This window comes from Piliocolobus tephrosceles, chromosome 19, assembly GCF_002776525.5.
Source record: "Piliocolobus tephrosceles isolate RC106 chromosome 19, ASM277652v3, whole genome shotgun sequence".
Lineage (NCBI taxonomy): Eukaryota > Metazoa > Chordata > Mammalia > Primates > Cercopithecidae > Piliocolobus > Piliocolobus tephrosceles.
Window position 1 is genome coordinate 39,370,661 of NC_045452.1, and position 24,556 is coordinate 39,395,216.

Genomic DNA, 24,556 nt, shown 5'->3' on the forward strand with positions numbered 1-24,556 from the left:
AGCCAATTTTCTCACATTAGGGACATGGTCCTAGAAGAGATGACCTTTTTTTTTTCAGGGTCCTCTAAGCAGAGATGATATTCAAAATAGATGACAACCAGTAAGCCATGAACACTGCCCAATTAGAACAGATATTGTATGGGCACTGACCAATCAGAATGGATACAGTATGAGCATGAGCCTATCAAAACACATGCCTAGCTCCACATGGTGCCAGGAAATACCCTTTGATATGGTTTGGCTGTGTTTCCACCCAAATCTCATCTTGAACTGTAGCTTCCGTTATCCCCACATGTTGTGGGAGGGACACGGTGGGAGGAAATTGAATTATAGGGGTGGGTTTTTCCCGGGCTGTTCTCATGATAGTGAATAAGTCTCATGAGATCTGATGGTTTTATAAAGGGCAGTTCCCTCTTGCCTGCTGCCATGTAAGATGTACCTTTGCTCCTCCTTTGCCTTCCACCATGATTGTGAGACCTCCTCAGTTATGTGTAACTGTGAGTCCATTAAACCTCTTTTTCTTTATAAAATTATTCAGTCTGGGGTGTGTTTTTGTTAGCAGTGTGAGAACAGACTAATACATCCCTTCAGTTAGTTGTTAGTTCGTAGGACAGTCCAGGGTAGGGCTGAATGTGATTTAAGATTACAAAAGTATTTTATAAATCATGGTAGTGTAAGACTTCTCTACCATTTGTTGGATTAGCAAGCAGGAGTGAGTGATGAGAAACACCATGACAAATTTGCATCTATTACTAAGTATCTGTAAGGAATTCACTAAAATCCTGACACATTTTAAAAGTCAAATTCTACTTTAGCAATAGCATGGTTGAGCTTGAGGGCCTCAAAGCAGTTGCTAATTATAACCAGCATAGAAATCTGCACCAACCAGTTCAGAGCACGGTCAAATCACAGTCTTGCCTCTAGGTTAAATATGAAGGGGTAGAACGAGCAGTGAAATTCACTGACTGTATCTACACGGAAAAAGAAAAATATTCGGCAAAGGCAGCAACTTATTCTTCATAACAACATTCATGTTAACTTTCAATGAGGGGAATATACAGTCAGCAAAGAAAATTGTGAAGATGGGATGGATTTTTGCTGAAGGCTCTTGTTTTCCTTCTCAGAAAAGGCTTGATTCCTGAACACTGATTCTTTAAACTACCACCTGAATAGTGAAGAGTTAAGAAAGGCAATACACATTTTTTGGTGTTTTTATAAATTAAATACTACAATGCCCATTTCCAGTTTTTTCATGGTGTGCAGAGTAGGTGAGGTCCATCCTCTGCAAAGCATAAGCCACATCTATTTCATTTGAGGAGATGCAAATAGGTTTGATAAGGGGGCAGATAAAAATGAATGTCTTCATGTAAATATTCAATCATAAGATATTTAGGAACATGCACATCCACGTTAGAACTGAATCTTACTTTAACTGAGCTCGGTTTTGAAGTCAATTGTAGATTTTTGGTTGCTCCTAATTTTTATACTTGTTTTTCATTGATAATATGTAATAATACCCCTACATATTAAATATGCATAAATATCATCTTCATATGCTTTAAGATAATAAAATCTTTTGAAAGTCATGGTAGAATACAGACTTTCATCTACCATTTGTTGGATTCACAAGTAGGAGTGTTGAATGTTAAGAAAAATATAATGAATTTGCAGCTTTTACTTAGTAACTTCATGGAATTCACAAAAACCTTGAAACCTCTTAAAAGTCACATTCTACTTTGAAATCTGGAAAAATCAATTCCTTCTCTCATTGTCAAGTATCAGTTCTGATGACTCTGACATCTCCTCTTCAGGTAATGTTGGCAAAGCTGCAGGCCAGTCTCAGGATGGAAAGGAAGGATGTCATCACTGTGTTGTAAATTGTCAGCCAAGTGCTCAGTGGAGCTTGGGGAAGTCTTTACTATACTACAATTGTATTCCTGACCTCAGGACTGGCCAGATTAAAAGAAGCCTGTGGATGACTTGCTGGCCTAGGTGGACACTGATCAGCCTCCTGGCAACAGAGGAGGAAAAAAAGTCAGTTTAGTGGGTTGAGATCATTGTAAAATGCATACTTGAAAAGGAAGCTTCACTCATCTGTTAAGATAAAATTAAGGTACAGAGAGGAACAAAAATGTTAAAATAAGCTCTTCCTTTCTTGCATTATTTCCGGTAACACACAGTATAGAAGTTTTCCAAGTTCAGGTCCTAAAGAGCAATCCAATTCCAAGAATCAGGATTTGTGAAGTTCTTGCTTTACTGACTAGATTTTTTATGAAAATATAAAATATTTCCAAACTTCTTAAAGAGCATGCATTGTTTCTAGAGGAGAGGGACAAAATTGAAGAACTGCCTCCAGTTAGATCACCCATCTGTCTCCTTTCCCTATCAGGGAGAAACATAGTCTTCCCTGTTCTCATTCAGAAATGTAATCCCAAACCAACCATTTAATCCTCCAGAGTAGCCAATGCCTGTCTCATAACATCACCCTATTAAAATGTGTGCAACACCTTTTTCCTGCCAGTCCTGAGAATGGCAGCTCAGGTTCCAGGACACAGAAGCTGCATTTAACATATTAAATAATGTAACTGGGCATGATAAATTATTCACATTGCGATGGAATGCTAGCAAGTCTTGAGGTTAGAATTACTCTGGTTAATGCTTTTAATTTGTTGACTCCCGGTAACACAGAGAAAACTGGACAGCAGATGGAACTATGTCAGCAATGCTTTAAGATGTGTGCCTTCTGCTGCGAATATGCTAGCATATTCCTGCGTTGTTTGCTTTTGTTTTCACTGCTGGGTTGTGCAAACATCGCTGTTTTCTAAGTTTATCAAGTATGTATTTCTGTTTGTTTCAATGAGGGGGTGATTTGTGGGGAAGACTTGATCCAGGTCTCAAGTCGTTCATATGCCCACCTTCCGAAAATGACAGAGACAGAGAATTTCCTAAAACAACCAGAAAAATACACTGACAGTGAGTTAAGGCACAGGACAAAGAGAGGAAAAGGAGGATTCTTTGTTTTAAATATTCACTAAAATACAAAACATTTGCAAATCCCCTGGCTTCATATAAAAATAAAAAAGCACGCCTTTCCCAGTAACTGATCATAAATTTTAGTAAGAATTTCTAATTTTACTTATTACTTTTACCCTAATGTGTTTGAGCTACAGTTACACCCAAATTCATTCTATTTAACCAATAGGGAAACTCTTGTCTAGAAAACCGTGTCAGTACTACATATTCTAACTGTAGATTCAGTCATCAGAGAAATAATCAGAGAAGAAAAGTGTCATATTGTATATGCCAGTTTTGAAAATCGATCTCTTTTTTCCTCCTGACCCTTCTTACAATTTAATCCACGATTTGAGTCTCTAGAGTCTAGGATTCTATTTTTTCATTTATGTTTAATGTAATGTCATTTAGGACCCATCTAAAATATGGAAGGTTTAAATAAGAGTGTCCCTGGTAGGGTGCCACATGGACAGTGGAGTATTTGGTGTCAAGGCCTTTCATTTGGCATTGATCATGGCACCACCATAAGCATCTCTAACTCTTCTCTGTGCTTTGCAGCAAGGTCAGTGGAGCAGGGACACGGGGTGCAAGTAATTCTCAATGCACAGTTGCAGGAAGACTTCTAGATATCAGAGAACACATTCCCTTAGACACAATGCTATACACGTCTGTGGAGTTTTCACCCTGGGACAAAAAGCAGATCCCCTCAAAGCAGATCACCTCAAAGCAGATCACCTGGAGAATGTCATAAAAATACTCATTCTTTGGCCCTATCTCCCAGACAGTCTGATCCAGAAAGTCTGGCGGAGGCCCAAGAGTGCGCATTTTAACAAGTACCCAGTGTGTTCCTGGCACAGAGCTGTACTGGGAGCTGCTGCTACGCCAGCAGGGTACCAAGGCAGAGGTATTTATAGGCACTGGGTGCACCTCCGTGATCAGCAAGCATTCTTTGGGAAAACGGGAATAGAGAATTCAGGAAATACATCCACCATTTCTGCCAGGTGGTGTCAAGAACAAGGACTGCCCCATTTCTTGAGCAGGAAGTCTCATGTTCAGGGAAGAAATTGGCAGGAGGGGGTGCTTAGAGATGGAGATGAGCAAAAGAGGGAGTTCCAGGCAGCCTGGGGGCCAAGAGTTCTAGGAACTGGTGCCTCTTCCCATTGTCTACAACCCAGCGTCCTCCTGAGGACCTGGCCTATGTCAGCCATTGTGCCTGTAGTTCCTGGCCACAGTGCCTGGTCTTTGGTGGGTCAAAACTCCAACCCCAGCCTGTCTCCCATGACACTGCTCCTGAGGCATGCCCCCACTTTCCCCACTTTTCTGAAGTTTTCTAAGGATTCCAGGCACTGAAAGCATCAGGGGATAACTAAGGGTTTGAAAACACGGTTTCACCACTGCCTCTTGTCTTGCTCGTCTCCATGGCAGTGTGTGCTCTTGGCATGCTGGCCCTTAACTGAAAGGATGCCAAAGGGGCAGGAGTTATGGGAGGCTGGGGCAGCAGCAAATTCTGTCCTTTTCTAAAATATTAAAGTTCTAGTTTCCTGTTTTAGTAACTGTTGGATGTTGTTAAAATTGAGCTGGGTGATTCATGACAAAGATGCCGCATGCAGACACCCACAGCAGCCTTGAGGTGTAGACACAGATGTGTACAACTCAGCGAAGAGAGCTGGAGGGTTGACACATTGAAGGTGGCTGTACAAGTAACCTGGAAATCTGCTGCTCCTCCTAACGCCATAGACCACCCTGAGCTGGGTGCCTTCCTAGACTCTGGACTCAGTGTCCAGACACTTCTCTGCTTGCGGAAATACAGCTAACTCCCGGCAGAGAGGGCAAGAGCACAGGCACCACTAACCCCAGTAGCACCGATTCCAGGTGGGTAAGCACAGGCCATTATGAAGGCCTCAGGATGCTGAGCAAAGCGAAATTGCTGAGAACCCGTCGGGCAGGGTGAAGTTAGGGAGGAGGCAGACTGGTGCTTAGGGACCTGCCACTCTTCCCTTTCCAAAACTCCTGATTCACCTCTTGCTGTAAGGTAACCAATAACCCTTAAGTCTAGCCACACTGAGTTGACCTAAAAAACAGAGCTGCTTAAACACCTCCTCAGCCCTCTGAGTCCTGCTGTCTCGAGGTGAAGACCATGAATCTGGACTTCCCAAGGGCCTCATCAGCGACCTGTGGGCCAACCCTGGCACATCAAATTTCCCCATCCTGGGGGCGTATTGAAGCAATGGACCCCTGGCGAAAACCAAAGTGCCCCCAATCACAAAGGAGCAGTTTGATATGAAATTATTTAACTTTTCTAAATGATCCAAAACATGATGCTATTTTTAGGTTGTATATTCATCTATAGTGATCTAATCATATTTTTGTCATAACCGATTGGGATTAACAGCAAAGGAAGTAGGGGTCAGGTGCAGTGGCTCATGCTTATAATCCCAATGCCCTGGGAGGCCCATGTGGGAGGATCGTTTCAGGCCAAGAGTTTAAGAACAGCCTGGGCAAATAGTGAGACCCCTCATTCCTACCAAAAAAAAAAAAAAGTTTACAATTAGCTAGGCATGGTAGCAAGTGCCTTTAGTTCTAACTCTTCAGGAGGCTGAGGCAGGAGGATCCCTTGAGCCCAGGAGTACAAGGTTACAATGAGCTATGATCGTGCCACTGCAATCCAGCCTGGGCAAGAAAGCAAGACCATGTCTCAAAAAACTTTTTAAAAGGCCGAGCACGCTGTCTCACGCTTATAATCCCAGCACTTTGGGAGGCTGAGGTGGGCAGGTCACCTGAGGTCAGGAGTTCGAACCCAGCCTAGACAACATGGTGAAACCCCATCTGTACTAAAAACACAATTAGCTGGGCATAGTGGCAGGCACCTGTAATCCCAGCTACTGGGGAGGCTGGGGCAGGAGAATCGCTTAAACCTGGGAGGCAGAGGTTACGGTGAGCCGAGATCACACCACTGCTCTCTAGCTTGGGTGACAGAGCAACACTCCATCCCAGAAAAAAAAAAAAGCAAAGGCACTTTGTCTATCTGCACATGCATGCACCTTATAGTACCTTGCTTGTGACAGCATAACGCTCAGCATGGAAGGTATTCTCCACTTTAACGAGTAACTGTTTATTGAGCAGCTAGAAATGCTGGACTAGCCTGTGTGTAGTCAACAGTCATCCATTAGTTAAGTCCTCCAGAAATTGCTGAGTGTTAACAGATCACCAGTTTCAGCAGAGGAGAATGCAGCATGAGCAGAGCGCAAGTGTATGTGATCAGCAGTTGCCGTCCTGTTCACAAAACCGACTATCCTGCTCTGCGATCTATTAAGACAAAGCAGGAGCTTTAGTTGCTATTGTGCCTGCCGCGTCTCCATGGATAGGCCGTTTATCTGACCCAACTAGCTCTTCAGCAGCCGTGATCGGAAAAGCATTTGCGTCAGGCTGGCTCACAGCTTGAGATCTTTCAGTCTCATCTACAGGCTTTTCAGGACCTGAGCTTCATGCGGGGTGTCTGCAAAATAGTGCAATCTGTAGTCAACAACCCTGAACTCTAACAAGCCGGCTTCTCGGGCAGGAGCCCTGCTGGGCCCCAGCTCTGGGCCTGGGAGGCCTGTGTGCGGGAAACATGCGGCAGCAGCGCGGGAGCCTCTGACAAATTGGAGTCATACTGAGGCATGCCGAGACGAGGATGAAAGGAAAACTGAGATGGCGCTCTGAATAGCTCTCAGCTGCCTCTCCTGCGCCCTATGAGGAACTAAGACTTATTGCAGAATGGAGAAAGTTTTGAGAAAAGAAGGCACAGTTGCACTGTTTTCACACCTTGGAACAAGGAATTCAGAATTCGGAGATTCTCATCAGCCCGCACAGCAAGAACCTGGCGACAGAGGCCTGGCAGGGCTGCAGGGCCTGGGGAAGTTCTTAAAAGGAACCTCTGTGCCAACGTCATCACCTTGACTGCTTCTACAAGCTGTGGCTTCGCCGTTCTGGCAGCTTTCCAGTGGCCACTTGACCACAACAAGGTCTATGTCTTCTCTGGACCAAGGAAATGGAAGGGAACGGCTGTGTCCCCAGGCCCAGCCTTTCCCCTGTGGCCCATTTTGCTCATTCCTCCTCTAAGTGACTCCCAGGAAACATGGCCCATGGTACATCCTGTATCCAGGCTCTCCAAATGGGCAACGTGGAGGCCGTGCCTGGGCCCATGACTGCAAAGTCCTTCTCTGGTCATAATCAAAGATAGACCTCTTCTTTACGACTTTGTCCTAAAGTTCCCCCACAATGAGTAGAAAGATCCAGTTATTTAATAACCCTCACTAGTTTCTAGCCCAGCCAAAGATAATTCAACTTCCTAGAGTCCTGATTTGTTTCTTAAGGGCCTTGGCACTCTCTGATGAGGTGCCCGGCTCCCCTAGAAGACGACAAACCCTTCAGGAAATAAGAAACACGAGGATATGTTACCAGTCCCCAGGGCTCAGCACCTCGAGGGTCACTGTTCTTTTTCCACCAATTGATTATTTAGCTGGGTACATGTTTCAGTAGCAGAAACCTCTTAAGTTTCTCTCCCTGTGTATGTTCAAAAGAACACTACAAGCATCAAGAAGCATCACTCCAAGCTCCACAACGTCATTCTCCACTCGGGTATCCAAATGCACCTCACATTCCCCTTCCTCCTCATTCATACTAGATGTATTTCAAAGAGAATTACATGGCATGACCCTGTTCTGAATCTCCTCTCAGCTTATACCCTCCCCACAGCACCAGACCTGAACACTTTGGCTTGTCTGATAGAAACACACTTCTCAGACAAAGATAACCACAGAAGGGCTGTGGAAATCATGGTTGGCTTAAATGTGCTCTTGGCTGTCCGTGCTTGGAGCTGGGGTGGGAGAGAGCCCTCAGCCAGCCACCTCACAGCCCAACAATTACTTCCTTCCACCGCTACCTCTCACTCAGAGACTGGTCCTTCTAAAGGAAACCCGCTTGCATCACCTTCCCCGCCAGCTCCAAAATAAATGCATCAAAAGATATATGCAAATTAAATGCATCAAAAGATTTCCATCAGGGCCAAAGAGAGCGGCCCTGATAGAAAAAAAACATTACCTCTCCATTTTCCCGACACCCAGCCTGAGGAAAGTCACTGGAACTTGTACCAGGAGCTAACGATTTGTTACTCAGGCACAGCTTCCTTTACGCCCCAGGCCCCTCATATGTCTCGTTGTCTGGCTACCTGCGTTGACACTAATATTAATAGTATCACTTAGGTTTCCTAGTACACGACTGAGCATCAATCAGCCCTCCTTTTTTCCCTCCAGGCCTGAAAAACACACATCACTTGCAAGATATAGGTTATTGAGTTGAATCCCAATTGCAGGGAGGAATATTATTTCCCAGAACTCCCTGGAAACTCGGGTAAATACCTGTGCCAAGAAAGAATGATCAGGGGCCGCAAAGGCACCTGCTGAGCACCATCCCCCTCAGGTAAAGCAGCTCCTAGCAGAACAAACCCAACCCATCTGGCCCAGTGTGCTATCCGAAACCCAGTCTGCAAGTTTACCTTTTCCAAAAGCTAAAAGAAAATAGCATCTATACTTATTGGGGACAAAATCACAGAATTGCATTGAAATACTTCTTGTTCAAAGTTGCATTTGTACAGGTCAGAAAGGGGTGTTGGTTATATATATTCTACCTAATTTATGATTCGGGATGTAAAATGAACTCTAGGCCGGGCGCGGTGGCTCATGCCTGTAATCCCAGCACTTTGAGAGACCAAGGCGGACAGATCATGAGTTCAGGAGATAGAGACCATCCTGGCTAACATGGTGAAACCCCATCTCTATTAAAAATACAAAAACCTAGCCCAGTGTGGTGGTAGGTGCCTGCAGTCCCAGCTACTCTCAGGAGGCTGAGGCAGGAGAATGGCATGAACCCGGAAGGCAGAGCTTGCAGTGAGCCAAGATTGTGCCACTGCACTCCAGCCTGGGCGACAGAGCAAGACTCCCTTCAAAAAAAAAAAAAAAAAAAGAACTCTAATTCATTCATGTATGATAACCAGTGCTGACTCTACATCAGCAAATTAACATACTATGTTCTCAGTGCTGCCAGGTGACTGTTTACTTTAAGTGAACTATCCTGTGAAAAGGCAGCTCCCATCAAAACATTGCCAACCAACCAACCAGTATGTATAGCTAGTACCTCTCCCTGGAACTACAGACTGGTGAATTTAACTCCACTTCCAGCATCTCCATGTGGACATCTAACAGAGATCTGAGAATCTACACACTCCAAATTAGATGTCTGATCTTTCCCCCTAAACTGCTCCACCCATAACATTCCTTATCTAGGTTAATGGCAACTCCAGCCTCTTAGCCATTCTGGCCATATTCCTTAACCATCAAGGACTCCTCCTCTCTCCCCTAAAATTCTAACCGTGATAGGATTTTTTCAACCCTCAAGCTTATCAGCATAGATCGTGCATGCAGAGCAAACCACATTTTCTGTGTCCTGATCCTCAAACCCAGCACATCCCTCCATGAGCCCAAAGACCCCAAGGGTCTAAGTACAGATGAGCACCACGTGGGAGCCGGGTAACCAGCAGAGCAGAAGGGACTTGAATCCTGGGAGAACATGGCTCGACGAGAACAAATGGCACATTATATATGCTGCTCACTCTTATGCCAACTCAGGCGGATATATCCCAAAGCAAGTCACATCCTCCCAAAATGTGAACCCAGAGCTGTTACCCAGAACTAGCCCTGATCTTGGAGCCACTGCTACTGAGGGCAAGAAACAGTCCATGTCTCAGCCCCATCTCTCCACGCTGACCAACTGATGTGGAGGGGAGGAAAGGCAACGCGCTGCCATCATGAATACACAACGTGCACCGTTTTAGAATCACCCATCACAAGGTAAGAATTTTTGAACAGCCAAAAAAGTCCAAAAAGGGGGAAAACGGTCTAAACCACCTGTCAAGGAGGGCCACAGCTACTGCTTCTTTGTTCAGGATCACTAGATTCACAGGATTTTGGAGGGAGAGAAGCGGTTTCTGCAATAAAAGAACAATTTTAGAGTCATTAAGTGACAAAAACCAAGCTGTGTGCTCTAACAATTCTGATTTATAAAGAAACACATTTGCTTTTATGTAGTACCCCTGGCATAATCCTTAACCATAAACACTTGTTTTAAATTCCCTTGAGATCCCACCCCTTTAGAACGTTATTTCTTTAAAGAAATAAAAATATGGAAAACTAACTCAAAATCAATTTCTTTCTCGACACATTAGTTTCACCCAGAGACAAAATGATCTAAAGCTTCAATAGCTGATCAAGGAAGATAAATGCCAGACAAATGGAGATAGAAGAGACAGAGATGTTTGATTTGGGCCATGATTTTTGTCAAGATAATTAATTGCTCAAAATACTCATGAATAAATATTCACTCACAGGAACCTGCAAGAAGCTGTGGTCAGATTATCAAAGGAAACAGTCCATGCTCTCTGGAATTTTTTTAAATCTGAAAGATGCAATCTAGAATACACATGGGAGGCAGCCATGGTAAAATCAAAAACACGGGGCTGCTGAAAATAGAGCTCCAATTTTTGTGGAAAACGAAGGTGTTTAGGCCCTTCAGTAAGAATTGATTGGCTGAAAACCTTCCCATGGAATTTGGTGTTCCCAGCAGCCTGTGAGGGCAGGTGTCCCATTCATCCTGGAGAGGAGGGATGTGTTCGGCCTTCAAAACTTGACTGCTGTTGCTTCCTGGTGACATTGTCTTAGCGATGGCCTCATCCCATTATCACTCCGTATTGTCTCATGGCAAGAAAATGAGACACTACAGCAAGATTCTCCAAGAGTGGGTCTAGTTTTCCAGCATTCCCAACACCCTGTTACATTCAAGGGGAACAGATCTCTTACTTCACTCTACTCGAAATTGGGAGGAAGTTACCCCCGATGTATTAAAATACCTCCCCACATGTTTTAATGTAGAGGGCTTTAAACAAAAAAGAAAACATGGGGGAAAATCCAAAATTTTTTTAAAGGTTTCAGGGTTCTTCCCCACTTTGTTTTAAGCATTAGACAAATAGTTGGATTTTTACTATTAACCAACTCCTAGAATATTCCAAGTTCTAGAATTTCTTCTAAAATTTATCCAAAAAATAGTAACAACCATTGTCAAGTTGTCCTCCTGTGCAGCTGGTATCTAGCAAGCCAGCCCTTCTTCCAGCTTTCTCTTTTCCAGGTCTTTCTACCACCCCCTCTTGTCTACTCACCTGTGGTCTTTGGTTCATCTGAATTGTAGCCAGTCTTCATTTCCACTTTCTGTCTTAGTTTTTGTTTGTCTTCTCTTTTTCAGATTTCCTACAATTAGACCATTTTATGTTCATCTTAATTGTTTTTGTTTTCTTTTGTTTTGTTTTTTTCAGACAGAGTCTCCCTCTGTCGCCCAGGCTGGAGTGCAATGGCCGGATCTCAGCTCACTGCAAGCTCCGCCTCCTGGGTTTACACCATTCTCCTGCTTCAGCCTCCCAAGTAGCTGGGACTACAGGCGCCCGTCACCTCGCCCGGCTAGTTTTTTGTATTTTTTAGTACAGACGGGGTTTCACCGGGTTAGCAGGATGGTCTCGATCTCCTGACCTCGTGATCCGCCCGTCTCGGCCTCCCAAAGTGCTGGAATTACAGGCTTGAGCCACCACGCCCGGCCTCATGTTAATTGTTGACATTAACATTGCCAAATGTTAATTGGCAATGGATACCTACGTAGTTCACATGGTTCCTCTCAAGAGTATGCTTACATGTGGAACTTAACACAGGCAACCTATAGCTCTGTCGCTGTGTGGCAGGTGTAGACGTCTGTCTATTCACACATTCCCATTATGGGGGGAGATGAAAGTTTATCATGGTCCATGGACTCCACTCCCCAGTTGCTACTCAACTCTCAGAAACCATTCATCAAATAAAGCAAGAGTCAGCAAACTATGACCCACAGACCATATCTGACCCACCCCTTGTTTTTGTAAATAATGTGTTACTGGAACACGGTTACACCTATCAGCTCACATATTGTCTACGACTACCTAAACATGTAGCCATAGTCACGTTATAACAGCAGAGTTGAGTCCTTATGACAGAGACCATATGGCTGGCAAAACTAAAAATATTTACTATGCAGCCCTTTATGGAAAAAGATGTGCTAACTGCTGAAACAAAGCAAAAGTCGGTGCAGCCTCCTAGGGTTTAGAGGCTGGAAGGAAGTCTGGCAATGGATAGCCAAAGAATTTAAAATAGTCATACTTGACCTCTAAGGAGGTATACTAGGGAAACAATCAAGAATATGTACAAATATGTACTTGAAAGAATGTTGACTTGTGAGCTATTTATAAAAGCAAACCGCAGACAACCAAGTACCCAATCAGAGGGGACTTTTAAATAAATGATGAGAGTTCCCTAAAATGGAATTCCATGGCACCTGTCAAAATTATTACATATGAGAGCTCTCACACACTGCTAGCTGGAGTGTAAGCCTGTACACCTTCTTTGGAAACATGTGGCACCATCTAAAGCTGAAGATATGCTACCTTCTGGCCCAGCTTTTAGGACTAGATACAGTCTCCCTTGGTATTTGTTAGGGATTGATTCCAGGACCCCTGCAGATACCAAAATTTGCAAATGCTCAAGCCTCTGATATAAAATGGTGTAGGATCTGCATATGCATATAACCTACACACATCCTCCCATATACTTTGAGTCATCTCCCGATTCTTTATAATACCTAATACAATGTAAATGCTATGCAAATAGTTATTATACTGTACTGTTTCTTTATTTTGTATTATTTTTTACTGTTACTATTTTTTTTCAAATATTTTTGATCCATAGTTAGCTGAATCAGAGGATGTGGAACCTGCAGATATAGAGGATCAGCTGTATTCTGTTTGGTCAGAACCAAACAGAAATGAGTACTTATGTTCACCAAAAGACTCCTATCATAATACTCAGAATAGTTGTTGTTTTTGTTGTTCTTGTTGTTTCTTGGTGACAAGGTCTCACTCTGTCACCCAGGTTGGAGTGCAGTGGCGTGATCTCGGCTCACTGTAACCTCTGCCTCCTGGGCTCAAAGGATCCTCCCAAGTCAGCCTCCTGAGTATCTGGGACTACAGGAAAGCACCAATACACCCGGCTAATTTTGCACATTTTAGGGAGATGGGGTTTTTCCATGTTGTCCAGGCTGGTCTCCAACTCCTGGGCTCACGGGCTCCACCGCCTTGACCTTCCAAAGCACTGGGACTACAGGAGTGAGCCACCGTGCCTGGCTGGAGCATGAGTGTTTGCAATGGTCCCAACCTGAAAACTATTCAAACACCCATTTAAAGCAAAAAGTAAAAATACATTGCGTATGTGCCCAGAACGTAATATTTACATAATAATGAACCACTGACACCCACGTGCCATGGTATGGATCAGCCTCACAGTGAGAGGCTCAAGAAGGCAGACATAAATGGGTATACACAAAATGACACCATTGGTACATGCCCCTCATCTCTGGGGAGGTGGGAAAGACATCAGAAGAATGTCACCTTTGGGGAGGAGGGGTAGGCAGCAATTTCACAGGGGTCTAAGGGACTTTGGGGATGCTGAGGATGTTCTAGCTGTGACTTTCAGCCATCAAGCCCAGGCGTTTGTGCTTTTTGTGAAATCTGATCAAGCTACACACCTGCAGCTTGTGCACTTTTCTGTACTATCTGTATCTATCTAAAACTATCTTATACTTCTTCTGTACTTGTAAGTATCTATCTAAAACTATCAAACAAATAATACAAAAATGCTGTGTGCAAGTATTTGTTAATATAAATAATCTTCAGAACGTGCCAAGTGAAAAGAGCAAGCTATGGAATAATGGTTACTATGATCCAAATTTCACAAAATGCTTTGTGTGTGTATCTGTGGGTATACACATGAACTATGTATGTAGGTACATACATAGTTAACAATAATTTCTTTGGTACTATAGAAGTGTGGGTGATTTTTTTAAAACTATTTCTTGTGCCTATCTTTATATTTACTTTTTTCTAAAATAAACATGCATTGATTTTTTTCTATAATAAACATACAACTATATATATATATATATATTATTTTAATTATTTTAATGCAAAAGAAATCCTTGAGCAGCTGGAGCGAGCACCATGGACATTGTGAAAGGGGAAAGCAAGTGGGATTGGATTATCCAGTGGGCAACCCCCATTGTCCTTCTGGAGCTTAATGCAGTCTCGCCTAACTTTAAGGGCTGCATAGAGAAGGGCCCAAGCCCTGAGTCAGGTCTGCCCAGTTCACATTCAGACAAAAAACTCTACAAACCATGCAGCAGTGAGTACCTGGCATGTACATCAGGCACTCAAGATATACTAGCTTTTCTCATGCGCCCAGTGTCATTATTCTACAGTTGTTGTTATCCTCTACCCATTATCCTGACTAGCTATTGATCACTTTGCTGTGCTTTCAAATCACCTAAGACCCCAGAGAACAGAAATGGAAGATGTTGGCACAGTCAGCAACGGTGAACCAAGAGTCCAGGCTTCCGTTCTGCTAGTAGTAGCAATCAAGAGAAATGCCAGAATAATTATCAGGGTCCATTTTTCTTCCTCTTCCCTTGCCCTAAGTCAGGCCTCAAAGGAGACATATTTTCAGATTGCTGCTTGGTGATGTCCTCTCTCCAAACTTCGCGATCGCCAGGGGTCAGAGGGAGAAGGGAGAGCCTTTGCCACATGGTGATGGTGCACATTCATGCACAGAATGTAGCTAAAGGGTGTTTTAGAATCTCAGCACTTAAAAATGTAAATATTCTAATAAAATACTGATAACCACATGTGTTCTTTATATTACCCACAAGAAACAACAGCTGTCTAAAAAACCCTTCCCTTGGTGCACATATGGCTATGTTAATATTGCAGACATTTAAAAGGGTTACTGGCTACTTATTGTAAGTCCTTGACATAGTTACCTTAAAAGTGCTTGTAGCTACTTCTGAGCAGCCTGGGAAGGAAAGGAATTTTTTCAGTCCTGTCCACTCCCCGTGGCTGAATGAGCACCGAACACTGCCTAATTTGTCTGCCTGGACAGTTTCACGTGTCTTGCAGGCATCCTCTTGGCTCACTGCTCTCCACTACCCCAGAAATTCCAGCAGGACCTCTGCTGGTGGCCCTGGCCTGCACCCAAAGCAGGCAGGATGACAGTCACGGTGCACAGCGTCCTCTTGTGGAAAGAGTTACAAATGCCATACACTAAGAAAATCTCCATTTCCCTAAGTGAACCAGAGCAAGTCAAAGGTAGGCAGTGGTAACCCACCTATTTCACTTCACAGTTGATGTTGCCCTATGAGTTTGTGATTGGCATATGTGTTTTTCAGCATTGTCTACTTTCAGTACTTAATTTTGGATAATATAAATCCGAAACTCCCACAGCTGTGTGTACGTATTGTTGCTATTATTGTTGTTGTTCAATTTTTTTTTTCAGAAAATAGATGTGGTTTCAAACTTACCTTGGAAACTGAATACAAAATCGTGCAGAAAAGAACAAAATCACATTAGAAAAATCAGGATACTTATTCTAAAAATCGAGTCCCATTAATTTTTACAGACTCCCTTATTTTAACAGACCTAACGTTAGTACTTGTGACCCAACGGGTATTATTAAGTTTTCCCATACCAAATTATCAAATGACTTCCAAGCATAGGAAAGTAGAATTCACTGTTAACTATTAGAAAAATAAATAACTCCTAGGTACCTGAAATATAGACTATATAGTACTTACTATATTTCAGATACCTAGGGGTATTTACTTATTACTTTGTGAATATTGAATTTGACTAGTGAGACTATAAAGACTCCATATACCAAGAAGAGATGTTCTGTGTTACCAATCACTACTGCTCTTCATTCAATTCTTACCCCGTGCCAGCACCAGGCAGGCTCCGTACAAAGTACTAGCTCATTTAATTGTTACACTAACTCAAAAGTAGGTGTTACTGTTTTAACAGACTAGACACTATTATATTAATATTACCATATTTCTCTAATTCAAAGATACATTTTCAATCAATATGTACCAATAGTATCAACTGATACAGTTGTGCCCCCACCCCCAACAACAACAACGAAAAACACAAACAAAAAAAAAAACTGTCATTAAATTGCTAATGTTTTTAGTCAGTGGATCCATAGACTGACTAGAAGGAATCTATTTTGAGCTATGTACACATTGTGAAATGATTAAATCAAGCTAATTCATATAACCATCATCTCACATATTCATCGCTATTTTGTGGTGAGAATATCCAAGATCTATTCTCTTAGCAATTTTCAAGTACACAATACATCATAATTAATTACAGTCATCATGCTGTACTGTAGATCTACAGAATTTATTTTTGCTGTCTAACTGAAACTCGTACCCTTCGACCAACGTCTCCCCAACCCCCATTCCCACTCCCTGGTAACACCCACCATTCTACCTCCTGTTTCTACGAGCTTGGCTTTTTTAGATTCCACCTATAGTGGAGATCATACAATACTTGCCTTTCTGCGTCTGGCTTATTTCACTTAGCATAATGTCCTTTAGGTCTCTCCACGGTGTAGCAAAGGACAGGACTTCCTTCTTTTTGAAGGCTGACTAGTGTTCCATTGTGTCTATATACCACATTTTCTTGGTCTATTCATCTACTGATGTACACAGGTTGATTCCATATCTTGGCTATTGTGAACAGTGATGTAATGAACATGGGAATGCAGATATCTCTTCAATAAGAAGACGTCATTTCTTTTTGATATACACCCAGGAGTGGGATTGCTGGATTATAGGATAGCTCTATTTTAATTTTTTTGAGGAACCTCCATAGTGTTTCCATAAAAGCTATAACAATTTACATTCCCACCAACAGGGTGCAACCACAGCTTCGCCAATGCCTGTTATCTTTTGTCTTTTTTATAATAGCATTCTAATAGAGGTAAAGTGATATTGTGGTTCATCTGTCTTTTGAAAGAGCTGATGAGTTCTTTAACTTGAACTGCTTGTACCAAAAGTTCAGAAGTATGTACAAATGTAAATGAACAAAAAAGTTACCTCTTTTTCTTCTGCAGCAGAAACAACGGCAGCAGGATTTGCAGCCACAACAGCAGCAGCAGCCGCAGCGTATTGTAAGAGCACACGTCAGCATCAGAAGCATGGTGCCTGCTAATCCAAGTCCAACTTTGCCCCAAGTAGGCAATGAAAAACCTAAGCCTGGTCAACTTGATAATATACCTGGAATATTAATACCGCCTCCGGTGCCTAAAGGAGAAAAAAATATATTTTAGTGATACTTGCACTGCCTAGAATCACAGATTCTGCCCCATTACAAGTTGCATTATGTGTTCTAGTAATATTATAACCATTCAGCCTGCTATGGCTAGGCGTCATAGGCCAAGCTTCTTTCAATGTGTTTAATTATTCAATACTCTACAGTACCTTCCATCACAATATTTATTTCCGCCAGTAAACAACTTCTTAGTAACCCAGTCCAGGTGTTGGTTGTTTAATGTCTCTAATGTTCCTGAAAGGTAGATAAAGCAGGGCTGGGCTGACAATCCCCTGAGGCTGGCATAGTGATGGTCACGTTTGTCATCCTTTATTTAATCAAGGAATACTTTTTGAGCACTAAAATGGACAAGATTGGAATAAAGACATTTTGTTCTCCCTTCCAAGTCCCCACTCGTTGAGAATCCAGAGCCCAGAGGAAACCAGGGTATTTTGAGGGAGGGTCACTTCTAAAGGAACTTAGGTTCATGGCTTTCACCCTTGCCCCATCCAACTCCCCGACTCCTCAACTTCATTCCTCACACAGTCATTGCTTTTTCCATAGCTTTTCAGGAGGCACCTTCCTTAGTGTGTATGTTTCCCTCTTACTTTACCTAGTAGTCATGGAGGCGGCAGGAAAAAAGGGTAAAGTGAGGCAGAGCAATCAGGAAGCAAGACGGATGTAGGGAGAGAAGGACAGAGGAAAAAGCCATTTTGATTCTTTTCCACCATGTCTTAGGCAGAGCTGTCGTGGCTTCACACGATTATCCAAATTCAAATTTAAGTTAATTAAAAGTATGAGTCACTAAATATTCAGTGCCTCAGTTGCACTAGCCACATTTCAAATGCTCAGTCACCACAGATGTAGAACATTTTCATCATCACAGAAAGAGACAGTATGGGAATTACACTGATGTTCCAAGAGAGTTTTCATCCAGCCCTTCACTTCTCCCTAGCGCACCATGCTGACGGCAAACCACACACATTTAAGTTGATCGGTTTAACTGTGAATTGCTATTCAATGAAAGGCTGTCACTCAACCCTGCGTGCTTGGGCAGTATCTTAATGTAAATGCATGCTATTTAGGTTCTAGAGAACCCTAATATAGGATGAATGGATGGATGGATGGATGAATGGATGGGTGGGTGGATGGATGAATGGATGGGTGGGTGGATGCACAGATGAAGGGAAAGATTAAGAGACAATTCTCAATCAACCCTGCATGCTTGGGTGGTATCTTAATATAAATGCATGCTATTTCATTAGATACTAGTCATTAGAAAATATTGAAACAGTAGACTTCCCATGAAGGAACAAGGGGTTTGCCTTGAAATCAACGGCCATCCACCACTTTGGAACCAGAGACTAGAGTTCAAAAACAGCTCTTAGATGTTCCTTCTTATAATTTTCCTGGAAAATTGACCTTGCAATAGTAGTTTGCTATTCCTGTGTCAAAGTTAAATGACTCTACATGGAGAAGAGAAGTCTATGCACCAGGCAGTCAGCTGCAGCTGAACCAGGTCTAGGGATCACCTTTCTTCCCATAGTAAGATGCCCAGAGCAGAACTGTAGGATTGTAAGGAAGTCAAACTACTTTCCTAATGCTGTCTATCTCCACCTCTCCCACCATCCAAGATGAGCTAGAATAGATAGAGATTTGTAAAGGGTTCTCCTGTGGGGAAAAGAAAGAGATCAGCTTGTTACCATGTCTATATAGAAGGAAGTAGACATAAGAGACTCCATTTAGTTCTGTATTTGAGATGCTGTTAATCTGTGACCCTACCCCCAACTTTGTCCTTGCAAGAGACATGTGCGAAGGTGATTTAAGGTTAAAAGGATATTGGGCTGTGCAGGATGTGTCTTTGTTAAACAAGTACCTGAAAGAAGCTTGACGGTTAAAAATCCTGCCCCTCCCTGAGATTGGAACATCTCCGGGTAATACCCATTGTGTGTCTTGTTTACTGAGTAAGGAGAAAACACATTTAGGAATAAGGTGGGACTTGCTGGAGCAATACTGCTAAAAGGTTTATGGAGATGTCGCATATACATCTCAAGGCACAGCATTTTCCTTTAAACTTATTCATGTTACAAGGATTTGTTCATAAGTCTTACTGCCGATTTCCTCCCTACAATAATCCTATTGTCCAGCCACTCCCTTATCCTTTTAATGATAAAGATAATTCTCAATAAATACTAAGGGAACTCAGAGGCCGGTGCCAGTGTGGGTCCTCTGAAAACACAGCACTGGTCCCCTGGGTCCCGCTTTTCTTTCTCTATACTTTGTCTCTGTGTATTATTTCCTTTTCTCAAGTCTCTCGTCCCACCTAACGAGAAGCACCCACAGGTGTGGAGGGGCAGGCCACCCCTTCATTCTCCCAAAAATGGTGAAGAGGGAAGGAACAGAATACACCCTTCCCATTCCACACCTTCCCAGTCCCAGAGTTGAAGCACTGACATAAGGCAGACCCTTCGCATGCAGAGGAGCACATTTATCCCCTTGCTCCACAGACAGCAGAATCCCAAGTATCACCTGGAATATCACCGCACATGCAGATTCAAAGGCCACCTCGGGGGACACAGAGTCAGGATATCCCAAATGATACCCCCCTGATTCTGAGGCAGACAGCCAGTGATCCCCAATTTGGGGATCTCTTGTATGCAGCCAAAATGTAAACACTGCCCAAGCTACCCACGACATGACAGGATGCTCTCACACTCCCCTCCCACAGATGTAATAATAAAATGATGAAGTCCAGAGTTGCATCAACAATCTTCACAGTCTTGAGTTGGAGGTTGGACCACCGTGTGGGAGGTTTGTGACTGAGAAAGAACTTTAGGTCTCCTGTGGATGGAACCAGTCAAATCTCATGACCAGCATTTCTTGCTGCATTACCTTTGGCCTCTGGCTCACCTGCCAATAACGACTCCTGTGCCACCAGGCTGCTCAGGGGTGTGCGTGAAAGTTCTGAGAATGCTGTAAGTTACAGCGCACAGGCTCCAGTTGGCAGTGGTCATCCTAGTTCCAATTTAACGGACTCTTACTAACGGAAGTTTGCAAATATAACAAGTTTTCTTAATAAGGGAGCTGGCTGGGGTTAACCAATGAGGTCTGGCTCAAGATTTAAGAGACAGGCTTGAAATTCTCACTGGCATAAGACAACATGCTTGTGGACTTACTCACAGACTCCCTATCGGTAGACTTTTCTTCCCCTACTAGACAGAACTATGAGTGTGCCAAACTTCCTGAATCTGGATGTGACATTTCCTCTAAACTAGCACAGAGACGGCCTGCCTTAATCTAGCACGGAGACGGCCTGCCTTAATCTAGCATAGAGAGCCTGCCTTATTTTCAAGGAGTGCATGTTTAATAGAAGGGAAGGGACATTTTGTTGGGGGTGGTGGCTGAGTCAAGGGAGAGACTGAGGGCCAGAGGGACTTTAAACACTCTTTTGTCCCTTAATTTAACCACAAAGTTCAGAAAGTGATGCCTGCATTCAGTTAAAAGCCCCAAACTCTGACCAAAATGGAGCTGGTATTAGGAACCATATCACTTACTCTTTCGCTTCCTATTTGTTGTGACCACACTCCATTGGAAGGCAAATGTTCCAAGGAGTTTTATGCCTAGGTGAGACTTAAGCTGAAGTCTCCCTTTAATCCAGTGGACCCCAAAGTGTAGTGTATAAGTCAGCAAGAGGCATGATTTAGTGCTGGGGCTACACAGATAGCCCTTTGTTATTTTCATAACCGTTTCAAATTTATCATATATAACACATATATTACATGTGTATACATAAGTATACCCACATGCATGGATATTTTTGCTTAGTATGGGGCTAATTTTTTTTAAAAAAGAGTGCATTTACTGTAGATTGAAAAATAGATGGTAGCCATATATTACTGACAAATCAAAAATCTGACAGTGGACAGAAAACAGACTCTTGGAATGATGTCATCCATAATCCAGTCTTCATGCAGACAAGATGCTCAGGACAAAGGAACTAAGTAAATGGCACAGGGAGCCCAGAACAGGAAGCCACAGGGCTCCTGGCTCATATCTTTCCATCCTGCCATGTGTTGTCTCCAATGTAGAATAATCCTGCTGAGGAAAATATGGCCCAGAGATGACATAAACATATTTGCATAAAGTCTACAGCGGGGTGCTGGTCTGTGCCTTGTAACTTCTGGAGGGTGTGGGTGTGGGTGCGCCTGGCTCAGGTGAATGGCGGGTTTGCTGGAGAGGATGAGCATACTATAGCTGAATAGTGACTAACAAAGATTAGCTCCAAGGTCAACGCCGCTTGCCTTTCCCCCTATGCTCCTTCACACCACTGCATGCTTGTTAGGGCCTCATCACCGACTTTACCACGTGCTTTAACCTCTGCTTGGAGATTGTCCTTTTCCCATCTGTGAAGACAAGGAAAACAGCATTTCCCACAGGCTCTCAGAGGAATGCATAGAGGTTTTAAAAGGTATAGAATTTCTTTTTTTTTTTTTTTTTTTGAGACGGAGTCTCGCTCTGTCGCCTGGGCTGGAGTGCAGTGGCCGGATCTCAGCTCACTGCAAGCTCCGCCTCCCGGGTTTACACCATTCTCCTGCCTCAGCCTCCCGAGTAGCTGGGACTACAGGCGCCCGCCACCTCGCCTGGCTAGTTTTTTTGTATTTTTTAGTAGAGACGTGGTTTCACTGTATTAGCCAGGATGGTCTCGATCTCCTGACCTCATGATCCGCCCATCTCGGCCTCCCAAAGTGCTCGGATTACAGGCTTGAGCCACTGCGCCCGGCCAAAAAGGTATAGAATTTCTTGAAACCAAATGTATTAACATAAAATGTCACCACCAACATGTGCCAAGTACATATGAATACCAAATGTCACCACCATCATGCGCAAAGTGCACCCCTGTGCCCGCTAGAGACGACACAAGAGATCTCTGAATCAATAGTGTGAATGATAACAATTACTCCCTTTCCAGTCCTGTGTGCTCTGGGGCAAGGACTGTTCTAAAACTGAGGCTCAGAGAGGGTAAGTAACTTGTCCAGAAGACACACAGCTAGTGATTGGGTGAGCTGGGATTGGAACCCAGGTTGTCTAATGTCCAAGTCTGTGTAGACACAGCACTTGATCGGGCTGGATGGGAAGGTTGGACCTTAGAGATTTTTTTCAGTTCAGTAGCCCCCAATCCTGGCTGCCCATTAGAGTAACTTGGGAACTTTTTTTACAATTGCAATTCCCAGGCTCCACAAAAACCCATGAAACAAAACCCCCAGGAGGCGGCTGAGCCTCAGTGTATTTATGAAGAAGGCTCCTCTGCTGGCTCTGACCCACAGCCAGAAGACAGGACTTCTCTATTGTTCTCCTACCCACTTTACAGGTTAGAAAACTGAGCCCTGAAGATTGCTGACTTGCCCAAAGTTGCACCATCAGTGCCAGGGCAAAGGCCCAGGTCTGTCACTTCTACTACTCTTCTCTGCGCCCAAAATTGCCATTTCTCAAAACGGTAAGCTTATAACCAGCAATCACTACATTCTACAAGGTGCTCGTGTGTCCTAAAAACACGACTTCATTTTAACCATTTCACAACCTACACACAAATAACTGCACAAAGAAAACCATCCCGACGGGCAGATGGCTCTGACAGTGCTTCTCCCAAGTCAGGGTGAGAGGGCCTCACTCTCTAGTTTTGGATACATCTGCAGTGCTCGAGGTTTGTATCACTTCTGTAGTTAAGAAAATCAATTTCTAAAAAACAGATCTGAACTGAGGGTTAGACGTCCCAGAATGCTTTTTTCTAAAGAAACCTTTTGAACTATAAACCAGGAAGTACTTCATACAACCCTGTGACTTGCCCTGATTGGATAGGCTTCCAAAGCTGATATCATTCTTCTTTCAATGACTTGCAGGGATATTTCAGAAATGAAAACAAATGCTTTGCACTTGTAGGAAATGGGGGGAAAATGGATGTTTATGTGATTCCTGAAGAAGACTGAATGGGCATAGCCTCATTAACACTTGGCTCTCTGGAAACCTGGCTGTTCTCCTTACAGCCTCGTCTGGTCACCAGCTCTGCCAGCCAAGGCTGCAATGAGGTCTTCAGCTAATAAAACTTACATAAAACACATAACATGCAGCCAGTCCCCAGCTGCACTGGATCTTGATGAATAATTTAGAAACAAATTGCCCTTTTCCAAATGAGTTCAATAAAGCTAGACTCATTGCAAGCACCCTCTGAGCCTCCCTCTCCCAGCAGCCATGCCTCCAGCTGCCGTCGTTAAGGCACTAGTCCTGGTCTAAGAAGAATTCAGCAAATTAAACCTGATGAAGGGAAATTAAGTGCTCCCTTTCCCTTCCACTGCAGAAGAAAACATTTGCAGGCAAGCCAGTCTCTAAAATCTATCTCTCTAAGGTACCATCAATCAGGCCAGAGCTCCTGCTGTATCATTACCTTGTTAGGATATATGCTTTAACCAGTCCAATTTTATTCCATTTGGTGCTAATGGAATTTTTAAAAATCTTCTCTTTCAAAGCCTGGACCATCCTTTACCATATTTAAGTAGACTAATGTGTGATATTTCAGGTTGGCTCCCTGGAAAAATGACTGATTCCAGGTGGACACAGGGGAGTACAAAGTGAGTCTGGAAAACCTAATGGGTCCAGGTGCTCGAAAACTAATAGGAGGAATGTCAGAAGGACGCCAGCACCAGCTTGAAGGGACACTGACTGGCCACGTCTGGAGCAATCTGAGTATCAAAATGAAAAATGACAGGAATAGATTAGAATGTATTGAACAAAATTGAGTCCCTACTAAAACTGTGAGGGGAAAAAAGGAAGAAAAAAAGAAAAGGAAGAAAGGGGAGGGAAGTCTCTTTAATAAAAGAAAGCCAATTAATAGATATGGAAAGAATAATGGAAGCAGGAAATCACTCTTTACAACCACCATAGAAGTCATTGATTCAGGCACTGATTCATCAATGAATGTAAAAGTTAGCAGGTGGAAAAAGAACAAAGTCGTCTCCTTTGCAAGGACATGGATGGAGCTGGAGGTCATTATCCTTAGCAAACTAACACAGGAACAGAAAGCCAAATACCGCCTGTTCTCACTTCTAAGTGGGAGCTAAATGATGAGAACACTTGGACACATAGAGGGGAACAACACACACGGGGGTCTATCTGAGGGTGGGAGGAGGGAGAGTAGCAGAAAAAATAACTAATGGGTACTAGGCTTAGTACCTAGGTCATAAA

The 24,556-nt window shown here is 43.2% G+C and overlaps 1 protein-coding gene across 1 annotated transcript in view; it reads right to left on the reverse strand.

Annotated features, from left to right (window-relative positions):
• Positions 1 to 1,180: 1,180 nt before the first annotated feature.
• IGSF5 (immunoglobulin superfamily member 5) overlaps positions 1,181 to 24,556 on the reverse strand; it is a 35,187-nt gene continuing 11,811 nt past the window's right edge. Inside the window, 6 exon segments of the mRNA XM_023193403.2 lie at positions 1,181 to 2,011; positions 9,957 to 10,036; positions 11,261 to 11,295; positions 11,297 to 11,320; positions 11,322 to 11,348; positions 17,082 to 17,313. Of these exon segments, the coding sequence (XP_023049171.1) occupies positions 1,919 to 2,011; positions 9,957 to 10,036; positions 11,261 to 11,295; positions 11,297 to 11,320; positions 11,322 to 11,348; positions 17,082 to 17,313 (491 nt within the window). The 3' untranslated portion in view covers positions 1,181 to 1,918.